This window comes from Epinephelus fuscoguttatus, linkage group LG24, assembly GCF_011397635.1.
Source record: "Epinephelus fuscoguttatus linkage group LG24, E.fuscoguttatus.final_Chr_v1".
Taxonomy (NCBI): domain Eukaryota; kingdom Metazoa; phylum Chordata; class Actinopteri; order Perciformes; family Serranidae; genus Epinephelus; species Epinephelus fuscoguttatus.
In genome coordinates, this window is record NC_064775.1 from 1,537,941 (window position 1) to 1,564,184 (window position 26,244).

Below are 26,244 nucleotides of genomic sequence, written 5' to 3' on the forward strand. Positions count from 1 at the left end.
CGAGTGACATTTTGCAGAAGGCCACTGGGGCCCCTGACACTTTTGGCCCCCAGGCTTGGTAGGTCCATTCAGTAATCCATGCATCACAGGCAGAATTTACAAAGGCTTTAAACAATCAGAAGGTCATAAAAACTTTCTGCATTGGAAGGGGAGCTATTATTTTCAGAAATTTTACTAATATTTTTTCGAACATTGTTTTATTTTTTCAGACATTTTATTGATATGTTTGTCTGAAATTTTACTTATATTTTTTCGGATTATTTTTGTCGAATATTCTACTAATGTTTTCGTTGGACATTTCATAAAGTTTTCCAGACATTTTAATAATATTTTTTCAGACATTGTAGTAATTATTTATCAAACATTTTATTATTATTTTTTGCACATTTTATTGTTATTTTGGTCAGAAATATAATTATTATCTTTTTCGGATATTAAACTAATATTTTTTTGACATTTTATTCATATTTTATTAGATATATTAGTCATTATTTGTCGGACATTTTATTGATTTTTTTGTCAAACATTAACATTTTCGTTGGACATTTAATTCTTTTTTTTAACGTAGATTTTATTTATATTTTTGTCTGACATTAAATTACATTTTTCAGACATTTTAGTAATATTTTTGTCAAATATTGTTTCATATTTTTGTCTGGCATTCAACTAATAAAATTTTTCAGACAGTGTATTAATGTCTTTTGTCAGATATTTTTGTCGGACATTTCATACATTTATTTCAGACATGTCAATAATATTTTTTCAGACATTTTATCAATATTTCTGTCAGAATTTTTATCAATAACGTTAATTTTACTTCTATTTTTTCAGACATTTTATTATATTTTATGACATTTTATTAATATTTATATTTGTACATTTGATTATTTTCTTTTTGGACATTTGACTATTATTTGTCGGACATTTTATTGATATTGTTTTTGACATTTCATAAATATTTTTTCCGGACATTTTAGTAATTATTTGTCAAACATTTTATTAATATGTTTTCAGATTTTTTATTATTATTTTGGGCAGAAATTTAATTATTATTCTTTTCAAACATTTTATTAAGATTTTTAAATCTAATTTTATTATTATTATTTTTTTAAATTTTTAATACTCTTTTGGACTTTATATATTAATATTTGTCAGACATTTTATAAATGTATACTATGGACATTTCAGGAAATATTCGCATATTCTATTTTTGGACATTTCATCAATATTTCTTGGACATTTATTACTTTTTTCGGACACAACATATTAATAAAATGTAAGAAAAACACCAGGTCCCTGTGGACTAAACCACTGCCGCCCCCAGGACACAGGAGAGTCGCAGAGCTGTCAGTCAGGCAGGATCTGACCACGCCTATCCGCCACATGTGTGTGTGTGTATGTGTGTGTGTGTGTGTGTGTGTGTGTGTGTGTGGGTGTGTGTCTCTGTGGAAAAACTCCCCCAGCCCTCTCCTGTAGTTGTATTCATGTTTTTCAGACATTTCATTGATAATTTTCGGACATTTTAAAAAATATTTTTTGGATATTTTATCAATATTTTTGTCAGATGTTTTATTGATTTTATGGTCTGCCATTTTTTTTATTAATATTTTTTGTTGTTTCTCTGAAATTCTAATTATATTTTTTCAGACATTTTATTATTATTTTTGTCGGACATTAATATTTTTTTCCAGACATTTTAATACTGCTTTTTCGGGCATTTCATTTATATTTGTTGGACATTTTATGAATATTTGTCTTCGCACATTTTTTTTCTTTGGGCATTTGACTAATATTTGTTGGACATTGGATTAATGTTTGTTGGAAATTTTGTTAATTTTTTGGGGGACATTTTATTAATATTTTTTGAACATTTAATTAATATTTTAGCAGTGGGGGAGAGTACACTGTATTAATACTTTTTCAGGGACATATCAAATCATATCATCAGTTTTGGGATGTATTATTTTATTTCGGACATTTATTTATTTTTTCCCCTGGATGTTTCATTAAAGTTTTTTGGGGATTTTTCAAAATCAATTTTGTCAAATATTTTGTTAATATTCTTGTTGGCCATTTTATTAACTTTTTTTTTCAGACATTTTATTAATTTTGATTATTTTTTTTACAGGCAGAATTTACAAAGCCTTTGAACAATCAGGTCATAAATACTTTCTATTGGTTCAAAATGTTCAAAATGTAGAGTGACAGTGTTTGTTGAATGTTGTGTAAACAACCATCTGTTCATGTCAAGCTGAAAGTCCTCAGGAAAAAATGTCAACGATGACAGAATGTGGTTTTGGAGGATTTTTGAGACCAGGTATGGAGGAAATATTTTAAGACTGACAGAGATGAATTTTGTCACCTGTAGCTGCAGCTTTGAGTCCACATGATGAGAGACCATATGGACTTTTGAATTTTGGGGCTAATTTATAACACATACAGTACAGGCCAAAAGTTTGGACACACCTTCTCATTCAATGCGTTTTCTTTATTTTCATGACTATTTACATTGTAGATTCTCACTGAAGGCATCAAAACTATGAATGAACACATGTGGAGTTATGTACTTAACAAAAAAAGGTGAAATAACTGAAAACATGTTTTATATTCTAGTTTCTTCAAAATAGCCACCCTTTGCTCTGATTACTGCTTTGCACACTCTTGGCATTCTCTCCATGAGCTTCAAGAGGTAGTCACCTGAAATGGTTTTCCAACAGTCTTGAAGGAGTTCCCAGAGGTGTTCAGCACTTGTTGGCCCCTTTGCCTTCACTCTGCGGTCCAGCTCACCCCAAACCATCTCCATTGGGTTCAGGTCCGGTGACTGTGGAGGCCAGGTCATCTGCCGCAGCACTCCATCACTCTCCTTCTTGGTCAAATAGCCCTTACACAGCCTGGAGGTGTGTTTGGGGTCATTGTCCTGTTGAAAAATAAACGATCGTCCAACTAAACGCAAACCAGATGGGATGGCATGTCGCTGCAGGATGCTGTGGTAGCCATGCTGGTTCAGTGTGCCTTCAATTTTGAATAAATCCCCAACAGTGTCACCAGCAAAACACCCCCATACCATCACACCTCCTCCTCCATGCTTCACAGTGGGAACCAGGCATGTGGAATCCATCCGTTCACCTTTTCTGCGTCTCACAAAGACACGGCGGTTGGAACCAAAGATCTCAAATTTGGACTCATCAGACCAAAGCACAGATTTCCACTGGTCTAATGTCCATTCCTTGTGTTTCTTGGCCCAAACAAATCTCTTCTGCTTGTTGCCTCTCCTTAGCAGTGGTTTCCTAGCAGCTATTTGACCATGAAGGCCTGATTTCGCAGTTTCCTCTTAACAGTTGTTCTAGAGATGGGTCTGCTGCTAGAACTCTGTGTGGCATTCATCTGGTCTCTGATCTGAGCTGCTGTTAACTTGCCATTTCTGAGGCTGGTGACTCGGATGAACTTATCCTCAGAAGCAGAGGTGACTCTTGGTCTTCCTTTCCTGGGTCGGTCCTCATGTGTGCCAGTTTAGTTGTAGTGCTTGATGGTTTTTGCCGACACACTTGGGGACACATTTAAAGTTTTTGCAATTTTCCGGACTGACTGACCTTCATTTCTTAAAGTAATGATGGCCACTCGTTTTTCTTTAGTTAGCTGATTGGTTCTTGCCATAATATGAATTTTAACAGTTGTCCAATAGGGCTGTCGGCTGTATTAACCTGACTTCTGCACAACACAACTGATGGTCCCAACCCCATTGATAAAGCAAGAAATTCCACTAATTAACCCTGATAAGGCACACCTGTGAAGTGGAAACCATTTCAGGTGACTACCTCTTGAAGCTCATGGAGAGAATGCCAAGAGTGTGCAAAGCAGTAATCAGAGCAAAGGGTGGCTATTTTGAAGAAACTAGAATATAAAACATGTTTTCAGTTATTTCACCTTTTTTTGTTAAGTACATAACTCCACATGTGTTCATTCATAGTTTTGATGCCTTCAGTGAGAATCTACAATGTAAATAGTCATGAAAATAAAGAAAACGCATTGAATGAGAAGGTGTGTCCAAACTTTTGGCCTGTACTGTATGTATATATATATACATATATATATAATGCCACAAGGAGATAATTTTGTGTCTTCTTGTGGTTGATTTTTGTCTCTATTGTGTAATTTCGTGTCTCCTTGTGGTTGATTTTTGACTCTGTGGTGCAATTTTGTGTCTCCTTGTGGTTGATTTTTGTCTCTATTGTGTAATTTTGTGTCTCCTTGTGGTTGATTTTTGACTCTATGGTGTAATTTTGTGTCTCCTTGTGGTTGATTTTTGTCTCTATTGTGTAATTTTGTGTCTCCTTGTGGTTGATTTTTGTCTCTATTGTGCAATTTTGTGTCTCCTTGTGGTTGATTTTTGACTCTATGGTGTAATTTTGTGTCTCCTTGTGGTTGATTTTTGACTCTATGGTGTAATTTTGTGTCTCCTTGTGGTTGATTTTTGTCTCTATTGTGCAATTTTGTGTCTCCTTGTGGTTGATTTTTGACTCTATGGTGTAATTTTGTGTCTCCTTGTGGTTGATTTTTGTCTCTATTGTGTAATTTTGTGTCTCCTTGTGGTTGATTTTTGACTCTATGGTGTAATTTTGTGTCTCCTTGTGGTTGATTTTTGTCTCTATTGTGTAATTTTGTGTCTCCTTGTGGTTGATTTTTGACTCTGTGGTGCAATTTTGTGTCTCCTTGTGGTTGATTTTTGACTCTATGGTGTAATTTTGTGTCTCCTTGTGGTTGATTTTTGTCTCTATTGTGTAATTTTGTGTCTCCTTGTGGTTGATTTTTGACTCTATGGTGCAATTTTGTGTCTCCTTGTGGTTGATTTTTGACTCTATGGTGTAATTTTTTTGCAATATTTTTTAATATTAGTGGATATTTGTTTACCAGACACAAAACATATTTACCTGAAACACTTTCACCTTAAAACAAAACCACCAAAACCCTTTAGAGATTTAGTGGAGAAATGTTTACTTTGGCCATGTGAATCAGCCCACACAGGAAAATATTTCCTTATGGGCTTCTCACAGATTGTCATAGTCGCTAAAAGCATTCTTCTGTGAGGGTTGAGTGGTACGGGAAGCTAATGGTCACATAAAACCAGTTTGGGGAGTCAAAAACTTTCCAAATATTTTCTCAAAAACGTCGCATCAATTGTGAACTGTCACTATACAAGATCACAAAAAGCCAGTTTGGGGAGTCAAAATAGAATCTAAAACTTACGTCAGTTTTCAGGGGTGTGTGTACCTGCATAAAAAGAGGCAGAGAAAGACACACAGCAGGCACATCTGCAACAGAGCTGAAACATCCCAGAGGGGTTCAACACCGACCTCCACCTGCAGAGCTTCATCTGCCTGCTGCTCCACCCAACTCCTAGACGGTGAGATGAGCTGCACGCCCTTCCTCTCTGCGTCTGTCTTCATGTAGCGATTTTTATGCACTTATGAAATCATCCTGCTTTTATCATGATGCTATCACTGAGTTTTTGCTCGCAGTGACTGTGTGGGCCTCATCTGAAAGAGTTAAATTAGTGAATAAGGTACAGCTTAAGGTGTTCAGTCAGGGTCAGTAAGCAAGAAAGGCATTAAAATACTTGTGTGGGGTATGGAATTTATTGAAGGGATTAAATAACATGTTTTTCCACTTACTATGTGATCTGTGTCTCCCCCAGCCCTCCAGCAGTTTACTGTTGGGGCTACATTATGGTGAAGCCAGGTGCACTGCTCCTCCTGCTGGCTGGTAAGCAGCGATTGAAAAAAAAAAACTTTTTGGTGCTCTTGAATATAACATTTATTCTAAAAGTGTTTGATGACTCGTGTATATTCAGCAGATTTTACACATTTCTTTCTAAAAGTAATTTAAAAGTCAAATCCTCTCTGCAAAAATGACTGCATCGCTGGGCGGGTTTAAAAGTGAGACGGCCTGACAGTACGAATGCGGCTATTCAGGAAAGCCCAAATAATGTGACAGAAACAGATGTTACGGAGTTACATTTGTTTGCACCTTTCCCTCTGAGATATAGTGGTGAAGAAACAAGATGTAACAAACAGGGCTGAAAATGAAGCCAGTGCAGATGTGCCAAAATGCTGGAGTTCCTCTAATGACTACTTGAGGCTTTACAACAGAAAGAAACATGTTTACAGCCTGGTATAAAAAAAAATAAAACAGTTTTGGTCTCTTTAGCTAATTTTATGGAGATACATTTGTCTCAGTGTTATTTGTTTGAACAAACTGACAGTCCGTGTGTTAATGTGTAATCTACAGTATAAAATATAAAACAACTTATACAAAAATAAAATAACCTCAAACTATTTTGGAAATATAAAATGGATCTACAAATACAGTTTGAAAATATCCGTGAGTAAATGTAATTTATTCCCAAATAAATGAAAAACATTTTTGAATATCTTAACATTTTTTTTATATAAATCTTGAAACAAGATGGCAGAGATGAGGTTGAGTAAACCCAAAATGTGACGTCCACATATGAGGACACAGGGTCTCAGGAGGATATTCAGTTGTGACCTCACAGTTAAAGCCTATTACATTACTGTGATATAATGGTATGTGATTCAGCCGTGTGCTTCTGTAAAAATGATTAAATTCATCTGCATGAATTTCACAGTAAAACTCAGAATATGGTTAAATATCACAGTTCAGCCCTCAAGGTGATAATAATGTAATTTACTGTGAAATATTACAGGTACATGTTGTAACTTTCTGTGAGCAATTGGAAACAATGGGAACATTTCTTGAGTGATATATTTTTAAATGCTCATTTATTAAATCATTATAAATGAATCAGAGGTGTGAATTATAATGTTGGTCCTGATTAGACTGATATATGATGTTTCTTTTTCCTTTATATTCACGTTGTAGTTGCTGCCAGCCAGGCCAACAGTGATCCGCCATTTACGGTTGGTTCATTAGAGACAAGAATCGTTTGTCCAATCACCTTCTATGGACATTCATACAGCTGGGTGCAAGTGAGTAAAATTAGCATGTGTGGAGAATAATGTATGTTATATTATTGGATTATAATTATTTATGCATTAATGTGTTCATCACTTTCATGTTGCAGCTGGTAAAAGCTCTGGAACCTAAACCCTTTATCTCTCATCCCTTCAACCCCTTACCCTTCACATTCATCTCTTCATCCCTCAACCCTCGTCCCTTTAACCCTTGGCCCTCACCCATTCATCCCGCACCCTTCACATTCATCCCTTCATCCCTCGACCCTCGTCCCTTTAACCCTTGACCCTCATCCATTCATCCCGCACCCTTCACATTCATCTCTTCATCCCTCAACCCTCGTCCCTTTAACCCTTGACCCTCATCCATTCATCCCACACCCTTCATCCTTTCATTGCTCAACCCTCATCCCTTCATCCCTTCTACCCTTGACCCTCATCCATTCATCCCACACCCTTCATCCTTTCATCGCTCAACCCTCATCCCTTCATCCCTTCTACCCTTGACCCTCAATCTTTCATCCCCCACCCTTCATCCATTCATCCGTCAACCCTTGACTCTCATCAGCTCATCCCTCGAACATCACCCATTCACCCCTTCACCATTTATCCTTCGGCTCTCATCCTTACCCATTCATCCCTCACGCTTCACTTTCATCTTTTTATCCCTCGATCCTCATCTATTTATTATCCCTGACCCTTATTCTTGACCCTCATCCATTCATCCCACACCCTTCATCCTTTCATCGCTCAACCCTCATCCCTTCATCCCTTCTACCCTTGACCCTCATCCATTCATCCCACACCCATCATCCTTTCATCGCTCAACCCTCATCCCTTCATCCCTTCTCCCCTTGACCCTCAATCTCTCATCCCTCACCCTTCATCTATTCATCCTTCAACCCTTGACCCTCATCAGCTCATCCTTCGAACATCACCCATTCACCCCTCATCCATTTATCCTTCGGCTCTCATCCTTACCCATTCATCCCTCACGCTTCACTTTCATCTTTTTATCCCTCGATCCACATCTATTTATCCCTGACCCCTTGTTCTTGACCCTCATCCATTCATCCTTCACCCTTTCATCGCTCAACCCTTATCCCTTCATCCCTTCTACCCTTGACCCTCATCCATTCATCCCACACCCTTCATCCTTTCATCGCTCAACCCTGATCCCTTCATCCCTTCTACCCTTGACCCTCAATCTTTCATCCCTCACCCTTCATCTATTCATCTGTCAACCCTTGACCCTCATCAGCTCATCCCTCGAACATCACCCATTCACCCGTCACCATTTATCCTTTGGCTCTCATCCTTACCCATTCATCCCTCACACTTCACTTTCATCTATTTATCCCTGACCCTCTTTCTTGACCCTCGGCCCTTCATCCCTTCTACCCTTGACCCTCCTGACCTCAGTCTTTCATCCCTTGACCCTCACCCTTTCATTCCTCACCCTTCATCCATTCATCACTCAACCCTCATCCCTTCATCCCTTCTACCCTCTTCCCTCATCCCTTCAATTCTCAACCCATACCCATCTTACATCCTCTCATCCCTTCACCCTGCATCTTATCATCCCTCAACCCCTCATCCCTTGAGCCTCATCCTCTCACCCCTTCATCCTACATCCTGTCATTCCCTTATACCTTCATCCCTATTGCCTTCTTCCCTCATCCCTCGACCATTCATTCCTCACACTTCACCATTCAACCCCTAATCCTTTCATCCATTCATGTCTCCACCCTCATCCCATAACATACTCCGTTAAAGCACAAATGCTGAATTGAAAATTCCACTGAAATGTTGGAATGGATGAGGGTCAAGGGATGAATGGATGAGGGTCAAGGGATGAATGGTGAGGGTCAAGGGATGAATGGATGAGGGTCAAGAGCTTTTACCAGCTGCAACATCAGACGCCATTTGTGCTTTTGTATGAGTAAGACAGAACAAATGAAGTATGTTTGTAAATGATGCTGTTTTTGAGTCAAACCCTGTCCTTAGTAAAAAGCCTTAATATCGTTGTTACTTCATGTCTCTGTGTCCTGCAGGTGTCGTTTATAAATTCAGGCCTTGCAGTTTGTTTCAAAGATGGCCAGAATGCCACTGCTCTAGACTGTCTGTCGGTGGACAACGGAGTGAATTCAGACAGAGTCCGTGTGTCTGCAATCGACGAACTCAACGGCCCTGGAAGTGTAATCGTGACAAATCTGGGATACAGCGGCTCCCCTTCCTACTGCTTTGTCAAAGTAGAATTCAAAGACAGAAGTAACCTCACGGTGAGTCATCTGTTTTCAGATTTAACGACTGTCCAACCAGTTGTTTATATGCAATGAACATTTTAACCTCTCTAACTCTGCCAGGACGCCGACGTCTTTGCTCCCCTCCTCCTCTGTTAAATGGTATCTCCCAGGCGCACTACGTCATCAAACCATTGATGTTTGGTATTGCCAGATTCAGGAAGCTCTTGACTTTTCAAAAATAACATAGTTTTTCTTTTATTTATTATGGAATTCGCACCAGAGCAGCCTAAACACACAAAGTCCAAAATCACTATGAGTTGGTGACAAGTCATGTCATGCCGTTTTTCGACGGGAGAAGTTAAAGGATTACTCGCAATCTTATGTGGAGCTGTTAGTGGACACGTAGCTGGTTTATAAAATTTTAATTTTTTTAATTTTAATTTTTAATTTAATTTTATATATTGTATTAATCCCCGAGGGGAAATTCAGTGCAAATTCAAAAGGTAAGAGACTCACTCCTACCACTATTTTTGGCTGAGATATACCATCTAGAAAGTGGGATCACAACTTTCAGTACTGAACTTTCAGTGCTGTTTTGAAGCCGAGTGACCGACTTGTCATTTGGAGCTCCGCCTGGATCTTTTCATGGTAAAAACACTGTAGAATGGTCATACTTTGAGCAGTCTTCTTCAAATTTGGAACAAGTGTTCATTGATAGTGTGCCTACAGCCCCACAGTGTCATTTACCTGCTCAGATGAAGCCACAGACAGTTATTCATCCTGAAACACATTCTTTATTTTATTTTAGGCAAAATCTTCAACTTACTTACTCATCTTCAATCTTTACTGACTTCAGAGGCCCATTACTCTGTCTCTGTATTACCTAGAGTGTTTCTGACACTTTCACAAGAAACTTCAGGGAGTTTTCTTTCTGGCAAGACCTCATGCATGCATGTAGTCAGAGCGGTTCAGAAGCTACAGCCATTTGAATTTAGGTATGTCATTTTAGGCATTTTTGCTACAAAATGGGGGTGGAGTGCAAGAGGTTTTCAAAGACACTGGGTCTCATTCATGAAACATTAGCGGAAAGAATTTGTGTGTAAACTGTTCAAAGGAAGGAAATTTACGTTTATTTCTGGATTCATCAATGTGCTCGTAGCTCTGATCTCTTTGTAGGTACTCACAAAATCAGCGCCTGCGTCTGACTGCTCGTAGTGCTTGTGTAAATAAGGGTTGCACATAAGCTGCTCATCATAATTAGAAATTACAATTTTAATTCATATCATGCCCTGTTATGTTCACGCTACACAGATGCAAAACATATTTAGATAAATTAGTTTATCTAGTTAGTTAGTCATTTCACAGATTTTTAGCTTCACATTAGGTTTCTTAAGAACGCGAAGTTATTCAAATTGTGTGTTTTCCACATTTTCTGACGTCCCGTTCTCAGTTGCTTCAGTCAGGAGAGAAAACTCCACAAATGCATCTGTTTGAGTGGTGAGACTGTGAGACCCATGTTACTGACCGGACACTGAGCTGTCAGTGATGGTGTCAGTGATGTGTACAGCAATTTAACATTTAATATAACACGTACATCACGGTACCCTCTGAGCTCGCGCTTGACTGCCTCCTGTAGCTGTCATATTGAACCATTTTCATTCAACTTTTTGGACAGTTGTTTTAACAGAGGACACAAAGTCGCCTGTTACCTCTTTTCAGACCTCTGATGTACCTGCCCCTGTCAAACCACTACTAACAGAAGAAAATAAAATGTTTTTGTCAAAATGGCAACAGGATGCGCCTATCCATACTAATGACCATCTCCTTATGTGGCGGTCATTGTCTATTCATGGGCGGGGATGTATGCTAATTGCTGACTAGTGGGAATGCGCAGTCAGTTTACGATCGATTGGCATTCATGAACATACACACGTGCCTACAATCAAAGAGTTTCCAGTGGGGTTCATGGATCCCGCATAGGTTTTTTTACATGCAAATCTACCCACAGATTTACTAATATTTCATGAATGAGAGACTTCAAATCAAATTTTATTCCTAAAATATTTTGGAAAACATTTCCTGATATTTTCTGTCGTATGTCTTTCAGTTGATTATGGAGATCTATAATTTTGGTCGACTATCACCTTTGAAGATGAGTGCAAACCAAGATTTTTCTCCTACTAACTTTGTAAGTATATGTGAGACAAAACTTTGAAGATGGTCCAGAGTCTGTTATTATGGCAACTTTGGTCCTCACACCAATCTGCTGTATGGCAAGGACTTTTTTCCGAGCACTTGCACACCATAAGTGGGCCTATTATGTCAACAACCCAAAATATGACGCAATCTACTAACAGACAGACCCTTTTTGCCCAAACTATTTATTTATTAATTTCTGTAGCTAGTTTTGACAAATCGTGTGAAAAATTAGAAAAAAACAATTCAGGTGGATGTTTCTCATTTCTCATCACTCCTTTTCAGAAAAACTTAAATTTCAGCAAAAATCTCATAGAATTTCTGAAATTTCTCAATGAAAATCAAAATGTTTTCTCAGTTTTGTTGTAATAAATTGTGGGGGAACTTCATTTCACTTTTAGAAAGCTTAAATTTAAGCAAAATGCTGCGATAATTTGCAGATTTCTAAATAAAACTCTAAATGCTTTCTTATTTTTCCTGAAATATGTCAACACTGCAGTGGAACATCTTACTTGTTGTGGTTTGTTTTGAGAAATGTTAAATTAGATCTTAATCAGGTGTCGGATTTTTGTCGCGTCTCACTTCAAAGACTTCAATTTCAGCAAAAATCTGCTCACAGATTTGTTGAACTTTTTGTAAAAAAAACTCTGCACACGGATCACTTCATACATCACTGTAATGTGCTCGTTTAGAAAGCACTGGCATTCAATTTCATTAACTCAAGTCATCACAGCTAAAACACACACAGCTCACACTTCCCTAGGTGGAAATGCCAATGCCCAGTTGTCAATACCACCTTAAGCTTAACAAGTCACCAGCATCCTGACAACCACAAAAGGATGTCTGTACCTATGCAAAGAGAAAGCACCACAGCAGAGGCATATACCACTTTGATGCACATTAAAAGAATTGATGGAGGAGCATGTCCGAAGCACAAGAGTGTGCCGCAAGTGATTCAGAAAAAAGAAAGCCCCATCTTTCGCAGGAAAGGCCTCATCGGAAAAATGCCCCAGATGCTGATGGTGGTAGAAGCAAGTCTAACGATAAAAATGTGAAAAAGCGCATGTCCGAATAAACTGGCATTGAAAAGCAGAGCACATCAATACCTCCCTCAAAACTTTGTTCCAGAGCCCTTCAACATTCTCTGAGTGCCCCTGTTAAGAAACACTAAGGTAGAGACAGATGACACGGGAGAGTAGAAGAAGAGCGAGAGGAAGGACAGCGTCTGATGGGATTAATGCAACTGTAGCTGACCATATACTTACCCATGGAATGGCAATGAGGGAAGATGGAAGCTTTTTTTCATTGGTTTATATCGGTAGATGCATGTAAACCTTTTTACTGTGTGCTAGGTTCTTTATCAGGCATATATTTTTACAGGACAGTTTCTTTTTCACTCAGTTTCAGTTGAATGAAAGTGTTATGTCTCCATATTTGGGGGTTTGGGGAAGTGGAGCTTAAGTGAAAACTGCGCTGCTCTTGGATTGCTGCTCAAATTTGCCCTGCCATTCTGGGAACTAAACCGACTGGTCATACAGCCACTGATTCATCTGATGCTCAGGTCACCACTGTTCTCACTGTCCCACCAAACTGTCCTCAAATTGGAGTAATCTATATATAAAAATGGGATTCAAGTCTGACACTGCGCACTCAGAAGTTGTAACCTTGATTTTTGTCTAATCCTTTTCTAGACCATAACAACATCAGTTAATGGCTTAGTTGCAGGGAACTGGACATTCACTGGAAAGGAAGTGTCTGGCACTGTTTTCCTGGAGACAAGTGGATGCCGACACTTAGGTAGGCAAATCTGGTGGTTCTCAAAGAAGAGACTAGGACTCTTCAGGGATCTTCAAAACAATACTGTGATAATGTAAAATGACTGATATTTCTGTTTCTTACATTTTGCACTGTTGGTGAAGTTTTAATTAATTTCCTCAACCTTGTATCTCCCCCCAGGTACCCCCGTTCAAGCTAATTCAGCGGTAATGATACCAGACGCCTGCACCAACGTGCTCTGTGATCCATCTGCAGTGGTCAGACCTAACAGTACATGTCATGGCCGGGAGGTTTGCCATGGCAACAACGTGTAAATATGTTTGCTTTATATTTAGAGTATAGTTTAAATAAAGTTCTGATATTATTCAGATTCGGGCTTTATCAATGGTTTCTATTCTTGAAAAATCTTTCTATCTATAAAACTTAAATCATCACTCCACTGATTTAACATCGACCTACAGATAGTCCTTTTCAGGTACTGTCACCATTTTAGACATATTAAAGTCATCATGAAAGGATTCCAGCGATACTGAAGTATTAAAGATAAAGAAATGATTCAATCGGAGCAGCAGAGGCCGAGATAGCCTGACTTTCCTCAGTAAAGTCAAGGTTAGACTAGAGTTCACGCTAGTGCTCATGAGCATGAGACAGACCACGTCGGAGTGAACGTAACCTCTGACCAAAATACAATCAGTTCATCTTTGAGTCCAAGTGGACATTTTGTTCCTAATTTGAAGAAATATTCTCTCAAAGCCTTTTTAAAATATTGCATTCACAAGAATAAGATTGATGCAAGTACACAGTGACCTTGACCTTTGACCTATGGCCACCAAATTCAAATAAGTTAATCAGTGACTACAAGTTGATGTTTTGTGGTAAATTTGGAAAAAAAAAAATCCCTCAAGGTGATATCACATCGGCAAGAATGTGATGGACCAGGTCACACTGACCTCAACCTCTGACCACCAAATTTTGATCAGTTTATCCTTGAGTTCAAGTAGATGTTTGTGCCAAAACTGCAGAAATGTGTCGGCTTTGTGCAAGTGAAAGGCTTGAAAACACTGAACATTACATTTCCCATTGTGCAGCCCTACAGCATCCCACAGCCCCAATTTATAACTAATATTTTAACGCTTAAGCCAAACTCAAGATATGTATTGATATGGACTTGCGTATGGTGTTAGAGTTATTAGAGAGATATTACACTATACAAGTCTCTCCTCTGGCTGGATGGTTCTCGCTGTTATGAGTCCCGATATTTATGTGTCTAATTAGTGGAGTGCCCCTTTAAGTATCAAGTACAGATTTTTTTTCTTTAAAATTTATATGAACGGGAGAAGATGTCTTTATGAGATTAAACATCTGTCTCTGTGCTCTTTGGATTTTGCCTTCAGAAATAAAAAGTCACAAAATTTCTGTCTCTTTCCATCTCCATCAGATGCGCTATGCCCAAGGTCGTGTGCACTGTGACTGGCTCCACTGTCATCGATTTCTTCAACAAGGACTACTCTATCCCAGATCGGTGTCCGTACACAATTATTAAGTCTGAACAAAACTCGAGTTTTGAGCTCTTGGCAGTTTTTCGGGAGCGCCGCCGCAAAGATGTGGCATTTTTGGACCATTTGATACTGACGGTGATTCCACCGGGTGTATCAGTGTTTTTTGAACAAGGTGGAAGAGTTCGGGTGAGCTGCCACAGTCCATCTAAAACCAAATCACTCTGTGTTTATAGGGTTGTGTCAGAAATCCACGGTAGATCTTTGTTTGATCAGTCACGACTGGTCATTACATACCAAGAGTTACTTTGTGTTGATGTATTTGAAGTTAAGACATGTGGTTGCACCTGTCCATCTGAGATATAGAGGAGAAGAAACAAGTGGCAAAAATGGAGCCAACGCAGCAGTGCCAAAATGCAGGAGTTCCTCTAATGTCTACTTGAGGCTGACTGAAACATTTTTACAGCCTGGTACAAAAAAACTGTTTTGGTCTCCATAGTTTTTTTTTATGGAGATGCATTTGTTTCAATATTATTTGTGTGAACAGATCAACTATCTGTGTATTAAAGTGTAATCTACTTTCCCAAATACAAAGATTTGTGAACTCACAAAACTAATTTGTAACTAGAAAAGCACTCAGAGAGTGCAGACCTCCACTGATAGGTGATTTTCCCTCCCCCTCTGCATCAGATTTTGCAGACTGCATCACTATCATTATTAGGTCATATATGCCTTCACCATGCAGACACTGTGGTGTATTTATTTCGTTCCAACACAGAATATAATATGTTTTTTTGTATTTTTCACTTTAGAACATTAATTTCAACTTTAGAATTACAACAGTATTTAGCAAGTAGAACAAGATGTGCTTTCCGGCCACCAGATGGCGCTATTTTCACCGTCTTAATTGCTGTTGAGGTTGTCAGACCATAGACTTTATTTATTATTTTATCCACTTTGCTTCAACCGATCACCAAAATTCTATCATCTGTTCCTTGTCCCATTATCCACCTTTCCTAAAAAATTTCTTCAAAATCCGTTCATAGCTTTTTGAGTTATTTTGCAAACAAACAAACAAACAAACAAACAGACCAACGCTGGTGAAAACATAACCTCCTTGGCGGAGGTAAACATAAAACGGATCTGCAAAACACAAAAAAATTCTACAAATAATTTTAAAAAGTCTGTGAATACATCACATCAATTACAAATAAATGAGAAACATTTGTGAATATCTTTACCTCCACCAAGGAGGTTATGTTTTCGCCGGCATTGGTCTGTTTGTTTGTTTGTTTGTCTGTTTGTTTGTTTGTTTGTTTGTTTGTCTGCACAATAACTCAAAAAGTTCTGAACGGATTTTGATGAAAGTTTCAGGAAAGGTGGATAATGGGACAAGGAACAGATGATAAAATTTTGGCGGTGATTGGTTGAAACAAAGTGGATAAAATAATAAAATGGCGGGAAATCTGAGCTCTCCGAATGCTTTTCTAGTTTCAACATTCACAACTCTGAAACAGATATTTGTGAATCTCAATTCTGTGTTTGCACATTTGCATTTTACACACACTGAGTCTTTATTATTATTATTATTATTATTATTATTATTGGAGTTTGTTTTATATTTGCAAGATATTTTGGTGACATTTTGTATTCGTGGAAGTTGTTTTATATTTACACGTTCAGGCACAGATTATCAGACTGCTCACACAAATAATATTGATACAAATCTGTCTCCATGTAATTTTAACATTCATGATAACTGTACGGGGTGTGGATTAAAGTAAAGTAAGAAAGATACCAATAAACATCACAGAATTCACAGTCCAAGGGGGAACATGCAAAGCACATGCATGTATGTATCTCATGCATGTATGCACATGCATGAGATGTTTGAGCAAGTGTCTCTTTCACTTGTGATGTAGTTTGGTGACCAACCAGTAATACTCAACGCAACGACTCAGGTGATTCATGGTGTGGAGCTCTCCAAGGACCACACTGGAGTTACTGCCAAGATACAGTCCACATCCATAACAATCTTTTTTGATGGCAACACCGCACATGTGAGAGGTACAGAAAACTACCTGGAAAAAATATTTGATCACTTCTCGCCTTTTTCACAGTTGATATATGAATGTAAGAATGACAGCGGTGCTTCTTACATTGGTTGATTTGTCTTTATTTGTCTCCTGACATCCAACAGGACTTGAAACAGAACGTGTAGTGGGTTTGTGTGGCAACCTCAATAATCCCAACATCACTACATCCCTGAACGCAGAGAAAACCACCAATTTCAGTCGAGCTGGGTACGACGAAATATAAAATCAATTTTCCATCATTTTTTTGTACAAATGTCCTGATATCGATATTTTTGAGATATTGTAGGATAGACCATTGGTGTTTTGACAGAATGTTTACACATGAGATTTTTGACTGATCAAGTGGGTAAAGGCAAACAGTAAAACAGTCAGTTAAGTTAAGAAAATTACATCACTTAAGTGTAATGCAGCCTTTAAAACCAGGAATACTTACCATATTACCATATCCAAAATCGAAGACCATATCTCGTCTCATATCATGATAAATGTAATACTGATATATTGCTCAGCTCTACGACTTTGTCTTCACTTGATGCACTGACTGATAGTAACTTGTTTATTAATGTTGTGTAGCTTTCACATTTAATATGCTGTGCTGTTTGTCCCCCCACCCAGCTGTGATGTTCAGCACAGCGACACCAACGACACTTCGATCAACTGCAGCCGCTCCTCTGATCAGTAAGAACCGACCCACCAGAACACACAAAACACTGCCTAAAAATAGGACTCATCTTTATCACACACTTCTATGGTGCCATGACACAAGGAATGTAATTTTGTCATATTATTCCCAATATGACACTTTTCCAAATTTGATATGGGGCATGTAAACAGCGTTTGCATATTCAAATTAGACCTTATTCTAAGTGTAGCATTTTCTAATGAAGATATATGGAATATGCCGGTGTTATTCGGGTTTTAGGAGCCTTCTCTGGCCATGTGCACATTCAGAATCATTTTTCGTCAAATGAGTAAGAGATTGAACACAGCTACCCAAATGAGGATTTTCCTTCATCAGGACCACTTAACTCAAAGAAAACTATTACTTTGTGAGATATTTGGCGATATGGCTCTGCTCTGGGAGCTCCCTGCCCTTCCATGTGCATATGTGGAAAGCCTGAGGCAGAGACAGCACACCCCATGCCCTTCCATGTGCATACGCAGAAAGCCAAAGGCAGAGAGAGAGCACCTCCGTGCCCCTCCATGTGCATATGTGAACTTTCAAGGGTGTGGAGACGGGTTTTGTATAAAGTTGCTAAGCAACCATGACAAGCACCACATCATAGTCTACTTATATAAAATCCTGAGTGCAGAGCTGATTTTCTTCCAGGTGCCCTTCTTCCCAGAAGGGAAAGATATCTGCCAGCTGCGATTGGTTGTTTCTCGTCACATGATATGTGATTCGCATTTCAAAAACTGAACTCTGTTTATATCAGGACCTAGCTGTCGTGGAATTAAAGAATAGCACTTGGACATGCATGCACGTTGTGACAGCATTGCTCTGGCGTTTGAGTATACCTGCCACCTGTTTACATTTAAAAACAATGGGTTTGAGAGCGCAAAAATCATGGCATGTGTTCAGCCCTTTAAGTCAGAGAGAACACACCTCCCTGCCCTTCCATGTGCATACATGGAAAGCCTGAGGCAGAGAGAGTAGCAGCAATGAATTGGAGTATGCATGGCTGCATGTAAACAGGAATAACAGTGGAATACTCATTTTCATTCCCCATGTAAAGTAGGAATGTTGTCTTTTTTTGAATAAAGGCAAAAATTAGAATATTTTGTGCATGTAAAACCTAATCACCGTCACATGACAAGGGATGATTCTGAAAACTAAACACACAAAACTGTTCAGAAAACTGCTGATTTACTCTCATTCTTCCTCGCGGAACAGCTGTGAGCTCATGAGGAGGGCTCCCTTCACTGCTTGCCACAGCACCATTGACCCAAGACCCTATGTCAATGCCTGCACTAACGTTTTGTGCCGGTACCCAGAGGTGGACGGTCTCAGATGCCAGTTTTTTGAGGCTTACGCTGAGTCCTGCAGCCTGAAAAAAGCCATCACTCTGCAGAACTGGAGGTCAATGGTCGGCTGCTGTAAGATCATCATTCTCTTTCATACGATGAGATGGTATCAGATCACTTTTGAATGATTTCCCCCTGTTGTTTCAGGCTCAAACTATTTCCAATCTTACAGGCGAGAGAAAGTACAATCTAATCAGAAACAGAGTAACTTGGGGTTGAATACATTGTATATAACCTTCAGTTTTAATGCTGGAGCTCATTAAGTCAAAATCTATGTGCAGTATGTTTATATTTGTGATATACTAGTATGAAATACAAATTTCATGCAGTGTTACTGTAGTTTGATTGGTCATTTCAGTTAATTTACATTGTTCGAATTTTTATTTTATTCAGTACAACTATGGTAATGGACGTCAAACCCTTTTCTTCAGAAATAATAATAATTTATTACTGTGTATGAGCAGCACAAAGTACTTAAAGTGCAAAAAGTAAAAGTACTCATTATGCAGAATTAATTATCATTGGTAATTTACATGTAAGCAGCATTTTAAAGTGATTTTTCAAATCTATTATCAAAAAATGTTATCAATAAAAATGTTTACTCCTCAGAGAAGCGCTTTATCATGTGAGGTGTAGAAATGGGATCTGCCTTTTTAGAACTACCTGTTTATGTCATTCATCCTTGAAGTAAGAGTGAAGTTCATCTGTCTGTGTGTCTGTCTTTAGCTGCCAGCCCTCGGCCCTGTCAGGACAAGTACTGCAGTGATAACGAGTTCTGCGGCCAGAAGCCTGGTGGAACCCGTTGCTTCTGTCGGGCTCTGTTTGCCTCCAAGTACAAACCCACCAACAGTTTTGGTACAGTGCAGTGACAGAATAAGTATTCTGATCCTTTACAAGCATTAATATCACACCATGAAAATACTCCACAACAAGTCAAAGTCCTGCATTCGTACTTAAGTAAAAGTATGTATCATCAAAATGTTAAAGCACTCAAAGTATTCACTGTGCACTAAAATGTTCCCTGTCAGTGTGGATTCATATTACTGCTGCGGTGATGTAAAAGTGAATTGTATGAAGTGCTCTCCAGACGAAGGCAATTATGGAGAACAGGGGGTTGACAGAAGTCAGTCTTGTGTTTTTCACTTACATTGCATTTACATCGACATAAATAAGAGATGTGTGCTTTAATGTTCAGGCTGGTAAAGAGTTAATTAAAGGTAGTTGAACTTTGTTCAAGTCAATGGATGATGGAAATGATCTGGTTTATTAAACCATTGGAATTTGATAAAAACATGAGTAAACTACATTATTGACATGATTTTTTAAAGTTGGAATCAAATAAGACTCCTAGATTTCTAGCATTGGCCTGAAGGCTCTGAATTAGGAAAACATGTCGCTGAATGCTGAAGTGTCCAGTGGCCCAAATAATATGATTTCAGGTTTTTCTTCATTCGTGTAAAGGAAGTTCCAGCACTTGATGTCCCTGAGACATTCTTTTCAGAGAAGTTAGTCTGTTGGGGGTTTGTGGTTTTATAGATACATAGAGTTGAGTGTCTTCAGCATAACAATGGAGAGAAATTTGATGAATTGATCTGTCCAGAGTAAGTATGTAAATACAGAGTAGAAGAGGACCTAGGACAGAGCCTTGTGGTATTCCCTAGTGCATAATGGCAGTAAATAATGACCAAGAGTAACCGTAAACTGTCTGTCTGAGAGATGGGAGATGAACCATTTGGTAGCAGAAGCACAATACACAGCTCCATGTAAAACAGCGATTCTGCCACAAAAATGGACAAGGTACAAAATCTGATCAAATTTTATGGTTAATAATTGTTTATTTATACTTACTGATGTTTGTAGTTTGATATGTAACACAAATATGACCACTTTTAGCAACAGTTAAGAGCAAGGATGCTGACAATAGAAAGTACTCGTTTGAGGATATTGTGACTAGAGGAAGTTATTTGACATGCAGCACTTGATGTCCCTTAGACATTTATTAGAGAAGTCAGTCTGTTGGGGGATCGTGGTTTTATAGATACATAGAATTGAGTGTCAGCAGCATAACAATAGAGAGAGATTTTGTGAATTGATCTGCTCAGATAATGCATCTAAATACAGAATAGAAGAGGACCTAGGACAGAGCTTTGTGGTACTCCGTAGTGCATAATTCCAGTAGATGAGAAATTACTAAGAGTAACCGTATACTGTCTGTCTGAGAGATGGGAGATGAACCTTTTGAGATTAACCATTTTCTGTAACTCCTACAGTGTCTTTCAGAGAGCAGATTAAAGTACTGTAATCAACTGTATCAAAAACACAACTTAAGTCAAGTAGGATTAGGGCAAACCTTTCACCAGCATCAGCAAGAAGGACGAGATGATTTGTCACTTTAAGTAGCGCAACATCAGATCTGTGTTTACAGCCAAATTGGAGTTTTGCATTTATTTTTAAGTTTTATCCCATTCAGCTGTTCAGCCCATGTTAAAGTGATGATATTTTGACATGTTTGTCCCATTGGGTGTTCAGGCGAGCCGACAGTCTGCATGCAGAATTCTGCTTCTCTTTCTCTGGCAAACTGTCTGCTGGAGGACAAAGGCATCGACTACACCTCCCTACACCTCAATGACCCGACTTGTGAAGGTGACTTTGACAGCACGAGCCACATGGTGACTTTCCACTTTAACGACAGCAGTGACTCCTGCGGGACAGAGGTTTCGGTGGGTGCTTTTCTTTGGATGCAGGATTCTGGAATATTTATAGTGGAAACTTTCCAAGAGAAATAATGAATGTAAACAAAAAGTGAATGTGTTCGTATCACAATGCAGAAGAACATGAACAACCAAATTATCTACAAGAACACCATCAAGACGAGGAACACCTCCAATGACATCATCACCCGCCACGACCAAGTACAGATCGACTTCTCCTGCTTGCACAAAAAGCCAGAGATCAAGACTGTGACCTTCAAGATCAAAGACAGGTGCGTGGAGGTCAGCTGAGCTTCAGCTGGTTGTTAATGTGCAGCTTGTTGTATTTAAAGTTTCAGACGACTTAAGTGTGTGTGTGTGTGTGTGTGTGTGTGTGTGTGTGTGTGTGCTCTCCAGCTCTGTGATAGAGGAGCTTTTATATGGATTTTGGAATTACACTCTGATGATGAGGGCCTACACCGATCCCGAGCACATACACCATATCAGGCCGACCACTGAGATCCAGTTGAACCAGAGGGTCTGGCTGGAGCTGAAGACCAAGGGGCTGGACAGCAACATGGTCGCCTTGGTGACCGACTCCTGCTGGGCAACCACCCAGCCACTGGCAAATGACACCCTGCGATACAATCTCATCATCAACGGGTGAGAAAAAACCCCAACTCTGAGGCTCTGTCAGCGGGTGTAAGAATCAACTGCTAATGTCATCATGTGTGTTTTCCTGTTTCTGAGCAGATGTGGTAATGACTCAACGGTGGAGGTGGAGGGCAACGGAATGGGAACGTCCAACTCCTTCTCTTTCAACGTGTTCCAGTTCACTGGGCATAGTGGCGATATCTACCTGCACTGTGAAGTGAAGCTGTGCCTGAAACAGGAGGAAGACTGCACTGTGGTAAGAGGGGCAGAGGAAATACTCGTATACAACAACATAAAACTTAAAAGTGACAAACCTAAAAGTGCTCACCATGCTGTATGGTTCCTTTTACAGTATTAGTATTAAAGGTTTATTAGCAGTGATGCATTAATCGTGTGTAAAGTGTTGCACAGTTTAACCCGCAAACAAACTCACCCCGGTCATCAGAAGAAAATATTAACACTGTACGTTTCTACAAAACACAAAGACGTCACATTCGAACATTTCATCCATATCAATGTTTCGAAAGTGACGTAGTATAGTAGCAGCTAATTTTCCTGCTCGGATAGTGCCAGGAAAACTGTCTATTTTGAACCTAAACCTCATTAATTTTTTTTAATAGTTTTTGACGACATATTATATCAAGACGTTTTTTTCATGATTTTGGACCACATGCTATACTTTGACTTTTTTTCATGGTTTTTGACAAAAAACTTTATCACATTGTTTTTTCGTGATTTTTGATGACATACTATACCAAGACGTTTTTTCATGATTTCTGACGACGTGCTAAGCTATGACGTTTTTTTTCATGGTTTTTCACGACATATTATACCAAGACGTTTTTTCGTGATTTCTGTTGACATACTATACTGTGAATTTTTTTGTGGTTTTTGATGACATGCTATACCAAGACGTTTTTTTTTTTGTGATTTCTGTCATAGGATTTTTTCCTGATTAAGTGGTTTTTGTGCCTAAACATAACCTCAGGTTAAACACTGCATTGTTGAAACTTAAAGTCTCTATGCATCAGCTACAAAATAACATCTAAACATAATGTAAACAAGGTTTGCAGAAATGTACATGCCAACAATTTTTTTTTGCTAACTGGGTTGAAAAAAACCCCAACATTGAAGAATTTTTCAGCGAGTTTTCAATTTAAAGTATGAGAAATAATAAAAATAATAATAATAAAAAAAGTATAAGAAATATTTAATGTGTTTCTGTGTCTTAAAATAAAGAATAATCCAGGTTACAGCACGTTACACTGCTTATAAATATAGAACTAAAAGGACACCATATTATATTTTGATACAGAAAGCTAAATATTGAAGTGTTGACCTTGGCAAAGCCGACACACCTGACCATCCTTTCTGTCTTACAGGGCTGTGGCAGTAAAAGGAGGCGCAGATCTCTCAGGTCTAAATTTGCAGGTGGAAACTCAGCCCTCATCTCTATGTCCTGGAATAATTAAAGACAGCTCCCCTTCTGATCGATAACGCAGTATGTATGAATTTAATTTGTTCTTTGAGAAATTAATTAGTCAGACCTGATTTGCTATTCTTGGAGCTAAAGATGTAGAGTTTGTCCTGTGGATGGCGCTAGAGGAAAGGTCATAGGGTCATTAATTTAAAAAGGGTTCTTCTTCTCATTAGCATGAACGTGATCAGCAAGTATAAGTCTAAACCATGACTCATCATAGTTTTGTCTTCTCAGGTGATTCCTGATTTGAGCTTCATCCCAACAAGAAGTTATCGTTGCTGTGAAACAGTGTCGGCAGATAATCTTCGTTTCATCCACCTGAGATGGCGTTGATTATCTCTGCAGAATCCGTGGGCTGCTGATTCGACCCACTGATTCATGCACATATAATCTGTGGTGAAATAATTGAAGTATAGTCCAGTGAAGTACAAAATAATCAATGAAGGGTTTAGAGGGTTTTATTGAGTCCACGCACTACTTCCTGGTCCTGTGGGTTCTTTTGAAATATACACTGCAGTTGAAAAGTTTGGCTGTTTGATTGTTTTTTTTATTACACCACATCAGTGTAACTGGATTTATTTGTAAAGAGGACTTTATAAACCCTAAAAGCATCAAAGAGCATTCAAACATATGGAGTCGTCCTCTCAGACAGAAACTTCTGTGGCAGCAGATTCCAAATTTAGGATTATGTTTTTAATTTCCTCTTTAATTTCACCTGCCTACTTTAAATGTACACACCTTAAATGAATGCAGAGACAGAATTTCTGTTTCAGTGACATGAAGTAAAAAGAAGTTTCAGTTGAAAGAAAGCAAGAAGGTTTCAAGATCCAGTTGAAGGAAAATCCTGATGTGAATGTGAACATTGAAATGGTGATTGTTGGTAGATTGAAGTTACTACAAATAAAGGATGTGGGAAAACACAACACGAGTCTCAGTCATTCATTTGTTTATCTGTTTTTATTCGTTCATCTTTCTTTCTTGAACCTCAGCCTCTGCATCAAGGACCAAACTGAAATAAGAGGTCATAAGACCGAACAGAAATTAAGATCTTTTCAGGCCAATTAATTAAAATGTTGAATGTAAAATAAGGTAAACAGAAATTAAAGTAATCGGTGATAAACAGAAATTATGGTCCTACGACCAAACAGAAAATACCGTGACTGTTGCATAAGTCATTCATTTGTTTTTTTCAACGTGCTATACTATGACTTTTTAACCGTTCAAACTAGCTACCACATAATCTTATGGTCTTGTCACATGATCAAATAGAGACTTGACATCAAACAACATTATTACCATCACTGCATATGTGTATATGACAAATAATACCAATTAGAATAAGGAAATATTAATTTAATTGAATAATGTTTTTTTTAAAGTTTATCTATAGTTTATGTAGAATATATATTTATAGCATGTTTCGTTATAAATTGCTACTGACTATTTTACAAAAAATGCAAACAAGCTAGCAAGACTTTACATAGAACATTTAATTAACACCAACTGATCATCAAAGTGAGTCAAATCCATTAAAACTAAGAATAAAGCCTAAAGAATAAACCAATAAAGGATACAAAGATAATGAAGTTAATAAAAGTAGACCATTATAAGAGGAAAATTTAATTGAAATAAATAAAAGAACCAAAAACAGAATAATTTACGATAAACAGACCAATACAAGATGTTAACATACAAGTGAAACTGACATTAGATAAAATGAAAGATAAACCATAGAATCAGAAAAAGGAAATGTACATTTGAGTGAAAACCAATAAAATAAAATGGTCAAGCCAGACTTCTGGAATGAATCAACGTCATATCAGGGCCCTATTTCAGAAAGCAGTCCGTTGTCCTTTCGTGAATGAAGTTGTCGTGTAGTGTGTTAAGGACTTACTGCAACAGACATTGAGTGTGACATCAAGCTGGGGTCCGCCGCACCAGGAGGAACCCAGAGTAGCCGTTGTCCTTAAACAAGACGATGATAAAGTCCCAATGTCTTCAAACGAGATGATAATAAAGTCCCGATGTCCTCAAACGAGGCGATAGTAAAGTCTCAATGTCCTCAAACGAAACGATAATAATGTCCTGATGTCCTCAAACGAGACGATAATAAAGTCCCAATGTCCTCAAACCAGACGATAATAAAGTCCCAATGTCCTCAAACGAGACGATAATAAAGTCCCAATGTCCTCAAACCAGACGATAATAAAGTCCCAATGTCCTCAAACCAGATGATAGTAAAGTCCCAATGTCCTCAAACCAGACGATAATAAAGTCCCGATGTCCTCAAACCAGACGATAATAAAGTCCCGATGCCCTCAAACCAGATGATAGTAAAGTCCCGATGTCCTCAAACGAGACGATAATAAAGACCCAATGTCCTCAAACCAGACGATAATAAAGTCCCGATGTCCTCAAACCAGACGATAATAAAGTCCCGATGCCCTCAAACCAGATGATAGTAAAGACCCAATGTCCTCAAACGAGACGATAATAAAGACCCAATGTCCTCAAACCAGACGATAATAAAGTCCCGATGTCCTCAAACCAGATGATAGTAAAGTCCCGATGTCCTCAAACCAGACGATAATAA

At 38.4% G+C, this 26,244-nt stretch overlaps 1 protein-coding gene across 3 annotated transcripts in view; it reads left to right on the forward strand.

Annotated features, from left to right (window-relative positions):
* LOC125884817 (alpha-tectorin-like) overlaps nucleotides 1-24,518 on the forward strand; it is a 26,794-nt gene extending 2,276 nt beyond the window's left edge. The window contains exons 2-20 of one of the 3 annotated variants that reach the window (XM_049570058.1): nucleotides 5,250-5,401; nucleotides 5,693-5,760; nucleotides 6,901-7,007; nucleotides 9,047-9,274; nucleotides 11,346-11,426; nucleotides 13,126-13,231; nucleotides 13,391-13,520; nucleotides 14,649-14,895; nucleotides 16,629-16,773; nucleotides 16,907-17,009; nucleotides 17,418-17,480; nucleotides 18,697-18,899; nucleotides 19,554-19,682; nucleotides 21,357-21,547; nucleotides 21,656-21,810; nucleotides 21,935-22,180; nucleotides 22,271-22,427; nucleotides 23,554-23,672; nucleotides 23,886-24,518. In XM_049570058.1, the coding sequence (XP_049426015.1) occupies nucleotides 5,724-5,760; nucleotides 6,901-7,007; nucleotides 9,047-9,274; nucleotides 11,346-11,426; nucleotides 13,126-13,231; nucleotides 13,391-13,520; nucleotides 14,649-14,895; nucleotides 16,629-16,773; nucleotides 16,907-17,009; nucleotides 17,418-17,480; nucleotides 18,697-18,899; nucleotides 19,554-19,682; nucleotides 21,357-21,547; nucleotides 21,656-21,810; nucleotides 21,935-22,180; nucleotides 22,271-22,427; nucleotides 23,554-23,643 (2,418 nt within the window). In that variant the 5' untranslated portion in view covers nucleotides 5,250-5,401; nucleotides 5,693-5,723 and the 3' untranslated portion in view covers nucleotides 23,644-23,672; nucleotides 23,886-24,518. The remainder of the gene's footprint in view (nucleotides 1-5,249; nucleotides 5,402-5,692; nucleotides 5,761-6,900; nucleotides 7,008-9,046; nucleotides 9,275-11,345; nucleotides 11,427-13,125; nucleotides 13,232-13,390; nucleotides 13,521-14,648; nucleotides 14,896-16,628; nucleotides 16,774-16,906; nucleotides 17,010-17,417; nucleotides 17,481-18,696; nucleotides 18,900-19,553; nucleotides 19,683-21,356; nucleotides 21,548-21,655; nucleotides 21,811-21,934; nucleotides 22,181-22,270; nucleotides 22,428-23,553; nucleotides 23,673-23,885) is intronic. The other 2 variants (XM_049570059.1, XM_049570057.1) reach the window with 2 other exon arrangements.
* Nucleotides 24,519-26,244: the final 1,726 nt, after the last annotated feature.